Raw genomic sequence first — 8,068 nt, 5'->3', positions numbered from 1 at the left:
GATTCAGATCCGGAGGCCGGGTGGTGAACGGAAACCGAAGCAAAGGGAAGTGCCTGGTCCCCAGCGTAGGGTTCCCTGCTCGCGGGGGAGCCTAGTCCCCCCGAGGTGGGGCTCTCTGGCCCTTGACTGCAGCTGGAGACACCGTGCTGCCTTCTCCAGGGCCCTTTGCCAGGTTTCCACGCTGGGTGCAGTGTCAACATCACACCAAGTCCCAGGGCCCCTTTCCAACTGGTGGAAAGACCACGGACCCCGCGACTGCCAGTTTCCCCCTGTCTGTCCGCCTGCATTGGCCTTACGTCTTGTCCCCGGTGGCAGACGGGCTGACTCTGCCCCTCAGGCAGCAGACCAGTCCCTTAGCAAGTGCTGTCCCGAAAATCCTACCGACGTTAAGAATCTTAGCATCTCCTCACACACGTCGCAAGTGGGGCTGTCACCGTGGCAATGAGCCACGCCCAACCCCGCGCTTTTCTCATTCCCTCTGCAGGAGTTAAGGGTTCTCCCGGGATGGACGGCTTCCAAGGCTTGCTCGGGCTCAAGGGGAGATCCGGGCTTCCGGGAAACAAAGGAGAGACTGGATTTGTTGGAGTCCCCGGGCTGAAGGGCCTGGCTGGCGAGCCCGGTGTGAAAGGTACGTCACCTCTCGGCCAGGTTGAGACTCACTTTCACGGCGGCCTGACACTGCCTAGAACAATGTTCCGGCAACCCAAACACTAGACACTATTAAAAGAGAAGCCAACTCAGGAACTGGAGGGCTTCCTCCTTGCTTCAGTACGCTGGCCGTGTATAAGGAGGGAGTGACGCTAACCGAAGGGAACTTGAGAACGGAAATGACGCAGCATTAAGAACCAAAAACATCCTAAGAAACCTATCCCACCATGAGTATTCCAAGGTGCACACGAGGAAGTGAGGCCAGGGGAGAAGCGGAAGGTGAGGTCTGAAGGACAGAGCACCTTTGGCAACAGAGGGACACGGTAGTCCAGGTAGACGGCTACACCCCGTGCAAAGAGACGGTGACCCCCAGAAGCGAGCCTGGTCCAAGCCCTGGCCTGGGTGGGCAACCCAAGACCCCAGGTGGGAGATTCAGGAAGGGTGTTCCCAACGACCCACATTTTTTCATGACATTTGTTCAGACACCCTTGTTCTCAAAGTATCACCATGGTCTCTAAAACAACTGAATTAGTAATAACGAACGTTGATGGGGATGTAAAGACATGGGAACCCTCAGACCCTGCTGGAGGGAACATCCAGTGGTACAGCCAGGGTGGAAAATGTCAGCGGTTTCTTAGAAAGAAAAGCACAGAATGACCCGGAAAATCCACTCCTGGGTGTGCGCCCAGGAGAACTGAAAACTGACATCCACACAGAAACTCATACACAGATTTCGTAGCAGCATGGTTCATTATAGCCCCGAATAGAAACAACGCAGGTATCCATCACGGATAAACAAGATGGGGCATAGCCACGTAAAGGAGCACTAGGCAGCAGTGAAAAGGAATTAGGCTCTGACACGTGCTACGACACGGATGAAACTTGAAAACACTGTGCCCCATGCTGTCTGCTTCCGTGTGTATGAAATGTCCAGAACAGACCTGTCTGCAGAGACAGAAAGTGGGTTAGTGGTTCCTATTGCTGGGGAAGGGGGGACAGAGGGGGTGACCGCTGATGGGCACAGGTTCTTTGGGGTGATGAACATGTTCTGAAGTCAGTAGTGGTCCCTCCGGCCAAGACATTCTGTGCCCCCCTCCCTCGAGGAGAGAAGGGTGGAGGAAGACGGGTGTTCCCATCACCTGGGCTCCCAGCTCGCAGCCTTGGGGGAGCTGTACCACCCACAGGTCAAGGGAGTGACTGCATTCTGTTTCCTTCTAGGCAGCCGAGGGGACCCCGGCCCCCCCGGACCACCTCCCATCATCCTGCCGGGAATGAAAGACATCAAAGGAGAGAAAGGAGATGAAGGCCCCATGGGACTCAAAGGATACCTGGGCTTGAAAGGTGAGGCCCCGCCTGACCTCAGAGCCGGTGGCCTGGGGTCCCCTGCCTACCCCAGCCCCTCGCAGGTGCGAGAGTAGCAGAGACGCCCCAGCGCCCAGGCCACCTCCTGTGCTGCAGCCCTCCTGACACCCTGACGTCCGCGCCAGGGGCTGGCGGGTGGTCCTCGGGGGCCCGGGGGGGTGGAGCAGGGTCCCCCCAGAACTTCACACTCAGTCTCCCTGCAGGCCTTCCCGGAATGCCAGGGATCCCCGGGCTGTCAGGAGTCCCTGGGCTGCCGGGGAAACCAGGCTACGTCAAAGGAGTCAAAGGAGATACCGGATTCCCCGGCGTGCCCGGGTCACCAGGATTCCCCGGCGTGCCCGGCTCCCCCGGAATCTCAGGGTTTCCGGGCTTCACAGGCAGTAGGGTAAGTGGGCATCTTCTGTGAGTTCCTCTCCCCGTGGCCTGCTGGCCGAGCACTGTGGTCCACGGTCCCTGGGGGACAAGACTCAGTTCTGCCACTTACGGGCTGAACGACCCTGGGCAAGTCACTGAACCTCTCTGTGCCTCAACGTCCTCGTCTCTCTAATGGGCAGTAACAGTACCCACCTCACAGGCTGCCATGAGGCTTGAACGGGCTCTTGAGATGGTACCCAACACGTTTGCCCGGGTAAGCCTGGCAGAGGGTAGGGCATAGTCAGCCATGATTATTACTACCACTGTCACGACCATGGTCTGTGTCATTGATGTTATTTATTTCAATGAAACTGCCGTCATTACTGCTTTACAGTTTAATAAGAACAGGTGTGCGAACCAGCTTCCGCACTGAAAAACTGCAGGACTTTTTTACAAAATGATGACATCGCAAACCTTGAGAGTTGGTTTTAGCAGAACAGCTGGATACGCTGACCCTTCAAAATTGCAAACTTCACCAAGTCAGACAGAGAAAGAGAAATATCGTATGATATCCATTATGTGCGGAATCTAAAAAGAAATGATGAACTTACTTACAAAACAGAAGCAGACTCACAGACTTAGAGAACGGACTTATGGTTCCCGGGGGGAGGGGTTGGGGGGAGGGATAGTCAGGGAGTTTGGGATTGACATGTCCACACTGCTATATTTAAAATGGATAACCAGCAAGGACCTACTGTATAGCACAGGGAACTCTGCTCAACGTTATGTGGCAGCCTGGATGGGAGGGGAGTTTGGGGGAGAAAGGATACATGTACACGTATGGCTGAGTCACTTCGCTGTGCACCTGAATCTGTCACAGCATCAGGGTTTTTTAATAAATTTATTTATTTGTTTGTTTATTTTTGGCTGCGTTGGGTCTTCGTTGCTGCGCGCAGGCTTTCTCTAGTTGCGGTGAGCAGGGGCTACTCTTCATTGCAGTGCGCGGGCTTCTCATTGCGGTGGCTTCTCTTGTTGAGGAGCACGGGCTCTAGGCGCACAGGCTCAGTAGTTGTGGCACGTGGGCTCAGTAGTTGTAGCACGCGGGCTCAGTAGTTGTGGCGCACGGGCTTAGTTGCTCTGTGGCATGCGGGATCTTCCGAGACCAGGGATCGAACCTGTGTCCCCTGCATTCTTAACCACTGCGCCACCGGGGAAACCCCTGTCACAGCATTGTTCATTGGCTATACTCCAATATAAAACAAAAAGTTTTTATAAAAAAATTACAAACTTCACGAACGGCCATGTAAGATGGTTTCATGTTTGGCTTTGCTCCAGGGCGACAAGGGAGCTCCGGGGAGAGTAGGCCTTCACGGCGAGATCGGCCCCATCGGTGACTTTGGTGAGTGTTGGTGGGAAGGTGAAAACAGGGCATCCCCGATCCAGGGCATCCCGGGCAGTGTGGGGACGTCAGGCCTGTGGGTGCTGTTAGTTACTTTGAAGCAAATTATTCTTATTAGGAAGGTAGCGTCATAGAAGTTGCTAAACTAACCACAGGAAGACCTGACTTCAGCCATCTTTTTTGCACCTAACAGGTGATATTGGAAACACTATAGACCTTCCAGGAAGTCCAGGCCTGAAGGGGGAAGGAGGCACCGCTGGAGCACCAGGTACCCGAGCGATTCTCCACCCCTTCATCTTCCGCAGCCTTGCCCCCTGGTCTGTCGTCACTCATGCTTGCCGACCGTAGCATTACTTAGTGAGCCCACGGTCACGATGTAGGGATGGTTTGAGGCCCTTAAGCCCGACGTGTAAGGAAGACTGGAATTTGTAATTAAATTGAGCCTGAAGACGACGTCAGGAAACCTTTCTCTCCCTGAGAGGGAAGATGGAGAGAATCAACATTCAGTGGGTGGGAGGAGCTGCAGCCTCTAAAATGTACCACACGTGCCTGTTCTGTTGGGACACATCCTAGGGCGCGAAGCAAGTGACACAGTGACCAGAGCCCTTGCAAACTGTGAAAGGGGAGTGGAAGTCAGACCTCTCTACTGTGTAAGACAAGGGGCGGCCCCCCAGCCCTGTGTATGTCAGGGGGTGTCACGTGGCATGGCAGCTCACGCCCCCTTCTCTGAGCATCACTGAAGTTCAAGGTCAAAATTCCTGCTTGTGTCATATCCCATGGGACTTGGAATAGATGCCTCCTTCCTGGGATTTTAGCTTGGGAGACCCCACAGGTCTGCCTAGGGATGGCTCGGGTTGGGGGAAAGAGTCTGTCCGTGTGTTCGGCCAACAGGGAGGGTGCTGAGCTTTACTGAGAGAAAGAGCTAGAATGGAAAGGGGCATTCGGTCTAGCTTGAGAGTGGAGGGCCGTCACTTAGGAACAGGTAACCTCACCTATGAACTCCTCTGGGCTCCCTGTAGATCTACAGTTTGGTCTCCCGACGGCTTTATTCCCAGACACAAGGCTGCCCCAGCCCAGGAAATATGGTTGCTCCCCCTTGAACGTTTAGCTTTTAGTTAAACTGAAGCCCAGGAAGTGGAGCCTCCCACTGTGTCCGTCCCCAGGGGACTGTATCCTAGGCGCAGAGGGGCGGTGTCAGTTGTCAGCATCCTCGGGGGTGTTCCGTTCGCCCGAAGACAAGTGCAGTGTAAGAAGTGGGCTCGGCCACAGCGCTTGCCCCTGCAGCGTGGGCGGGAGGGGCCCAGGGGCCCCGGGCAGGTGGCCTGCCAGTGGGAGGGCCCCGGGGACTGGGGGCTCTGGCCTGGTCCCTCCTCGGAGGATGAGAGACAGGCTGCACTGGACTCTGGGTCCAGGTGGAGGTGGTGGAGACCGTTTATGGAAGAAATAGGTAAATAGGGGTTTGGAGCAGATTTTAAAACACTAACGTAATCCATAGAAAACAAGCAGAACGTCTTAGGTGGTTTTCTTCAAGACCACGAGCACGTCGACAGTAGCTGTTCTGAGAAGAGCCTCAGAGATTTCAGGAGACACTGGCGAAAGTGACTGTGTAGAATCGGGGTGGTCTGAAGTTTCCAGAATCTTCCAGCGTCCCAGAAACACCAAAACCTGTGGCACAGAACAGTGTCACTGACGGGAAGGCCGCGCTTCTCTAAGTCCACCAATGAGCAGGGAAGCACCTGAGGGGCTCGTCTAAAAGGCAGATTCCAGGCCTGACCCAGACCTGAGAGGCTCAGACATCTCATGTCTTGACTAACCCCCCGGATTCCCCGGCACAGCGCCCGTTAGAAACCACTCAGATAAGGGCTCAGGTGAGGGGGTCTGTTGCCGCTTAACAAGACGCCCAGAATGTGGCGGCTTAGAGCACCCACCGCTGCTGTTATCTGACAGTTCCTGAGGCCAGGAATTCGGAAACAGGGTAGTTCTCGTGAGATTCCGGTCATGAGGTCGGGCGGGCTGCCTCATCTGAAGGCTAGACTGGGCCGGACCATCCACGTCCAAGGCGGCTCTCGGCGGGTGGCCTCAATTCCTCCCCGCGAGCTTGAGTGTCCTCACGCCGTGGCAGCTGGCTTCCTCCAGAGCGGGGACAGAGTGAAAGCAGTGATGATCTGTAGGAGCTGGGCTCGAGGTGGCACAGTGGCACGTCCACGGTGTCCTGGTGTTCACGCAGTTCAGCCCTACTCGGTGTGGGTGGAGCTCACAAGGGTGCGAATGCCAGGACGCAGACCGCTGGGTGCCAGCCTGGAGGCTGCGGACCACAGGCTCAGAGCAGGGAATTAGGTAGAAATTTAGTTGAGGAAGGCGCCGTCTAGATTTCCACCCCCACTCCCATTGGAAGCACCAGTGTGAAGGCAGCATCCTTTACCTGGTGCCCCCTTGAACCCGACGAGCCTTAAGCCCCAGTGACACGACGGCTGTGGTTACAGGTCTAAAGGGATTCTTCGGAGAGAAAGGATCAGAGGGTGATGTCGGCTTCCCTGGGATCACCGGCCTGGCAGGAGTCCAGGGCCCTCCTGGACTTAAAGGGCAAACAGGTAAAATCCCAGGCCATACCGCCTTCCCCCAGCCTGCCCTCCCTGGGCCCGGCTGGACGGTGCGGTGGCCAGTGAGGCCGAGTGCGGCCGGTCCCAAAACAAGGGCGGCCAGTTCTGCCCGTCTGCTTTCCCCCCGCGGTCGCAGGCGAGGCAGCTCCCTCCCACCTGTCCCTCCCTAGGTCCAGCCCAGCCCAGCTGTAGCGGAGGCACGGGGCCGATGGCCGTGTCTGTGCGGCCACCATCTGTCTCTGTACATGTTTAGACAGTTCCTGTGACGGCTGCCTTTCGTGCATTTCAACTGCAGAATTCACGGGGGATCCCGCGTTACACGAGTGAATTCGTTCTGTGCTTTTTTCTTGCTGCCGTTTTGCTCGCTGTTGCCCGGGATCTGTGAACACAGACAGGCTGATCCTCAAGGGGTCTCTGGTTCTCCCCAGGCTTCTAGGTGCACGATGGAATGAGATTACGAATACACAAGCTGTTCTGTTTGGCCAGGCTGCGCTAACCCTGCTGAACTTGAATGCGGGGTCCAAGGCCACGTGGAAGGGAAGCTGGTTCTTTCCCGCAAAGTTCCTCCCCGAGGCAGGACCCGAGCTGGAGGCCACGAGGCCTCGGGGTTCCTGTGTCCCCCTGAAGGATGTGTCTGTCCCCCAGGCTTTCCAGGACTGACAGGGCTGCAGGGGCCTCAGGGAGAGCCGGGACGGGCGGGAGTGCCCGGCACCAAAGGAGACTACGGCTGGCCGGGGAGCCCAGGCCTACCAGGTAAGACCCCTCCCCTCTCTGCAGACACGAAGCAATGGCAACCTGCAAAGAGGCGTTTACTCCCCAGAACGATGAACAGAAACCTGCCGGGAGACCTCAGGGTGACTCTCAGTCAGCACCTGGGCGGTGCAGAGGCGGGACAGAGGGACAGATGCAAGGGTCCCCACTGAGCGAGGTCTGGTGCAGCCCTTGGGGGGCTTGGGGAGTTACTCGGCCCGGCCTTGACAGGCCTGGGTCAGGGGACAGGCCCTTGGACACTCTCCTGTCCAGAGTTCAGGGGGGCGCACCCCGACTCCACATTCACTGCCCGCATCACAGGAAGAACCGTCGCCTGCTTCCCAAGTCCCACTTTAGGCTGGTCCTCGGAAATCCAGAAGGGATGGGAATGATACCAGGCTGTTGGTTCCAAGCACCGTTTTTATACGTACGGTGACTCGCGGATCAGGAAAAGAAACACACGGCACTGCCCAGTCCCCTTCTGGCTGTAACGAGTCTGTAAAAAGTTTCCATGAAACCAATTTTTAGGTTAATGGTTCTCCTGGGTGACACAGAAGTGACTGATGTACATGTCACAGTATTTGCTGTACTTCCGGTTTGCCCAGCTTTCGAACACACTGGATGGGCGACCGTATCACAGCAGAAAAAAGCATCTGGTTATGTTAAGGGTCTCCCTCTGCTCCGCCATGGAATAACCACGAGGGTCCTCCACAGGTCTGCCCGGCCTCCGCGGCATCGGCGGATTACACGGCTTGCCAGGCACCAAAGGCGTCCCAGGATCCCCAGGTACCAGATGGCAGTGGGGCAGAGGACCGGGTGGGCCATCAGGGACTTGGACGGGGGTCGGGGAGCTCAGGGAGCAGGGCGGGCTCCGTCCCTGAGGCCACGGGCACTCAGTCCCGCCTGGCTCCTCCCCCAAAACGCTGCAGACGGGGTCCCAACCAACAGGGAGTTA

At 56.7% G+C, this 8,068-nt stretch overlaps 1 protein-coding gene across 2 annotated transcripts in view; it reads left to right on the top strand.

Annotated features, from left to right (window-relative positions):
- The window catches only part of COL4A2 (collagen type IV alpha 2 chain), a 177,392-nt gene that overhangs the window by 157,742 nt on the left and 11,582 nt on the right, over window positions 1–8,068 (top strand). For both annotated transcript variants that reach the window (XM_067713565.1, XM_067713566.1), the window contains exons 32-39: window positions 485–628; window positions 1,867–1,989; window positions 2,214–2,395; window positions 3,700–3,763; window positions 3,957–4,031; window positions 6,247–6,354; window positions 7,009–7,116; window positions 7,828–7,899. In XM_067713565.1, the coding sequence (XP_067569666.1) occupies window positions 485–628; window positions 1,867–1,989; window positions 2,214–2,395; window positions 3,700–3,763; window positions 3,957–4,031; window positions 6,247–6,354; window positions 7,009–7,116; window positions 7,828–7,899 (876 nt within the window). The remainder of the gene's footprint in view (window positions 1–484; window positions 629–1,866; window positions 1,990–2,213; window positions 2,396–3,699; window positions 3,764–3,956; window positions 4,032–6,246; window positions 6,355–7,008; window positions 7,117–7,827; window positions 7,900–8,068) is intronic.

This window comes from Pseudorca crassidens, chromosome 18 (genome assembly GCF_039906515.1).
Source record: "Pseudorca crassidens isolate mPseCra1 chromosome 18, mPseCra1.hap1, whole genome shotgun sequence".
Classification (NCBI taxonomy): domain Eukaryota; kingdom Metazoa; phylum Chordata; class Mammalia; order Artiodactyla; family Delphinidae; genus Pseudorca; species Pseudorca crassidens.
This window is presented reverse-complemented; position numbering and strand designations above follow the sequence as displayed.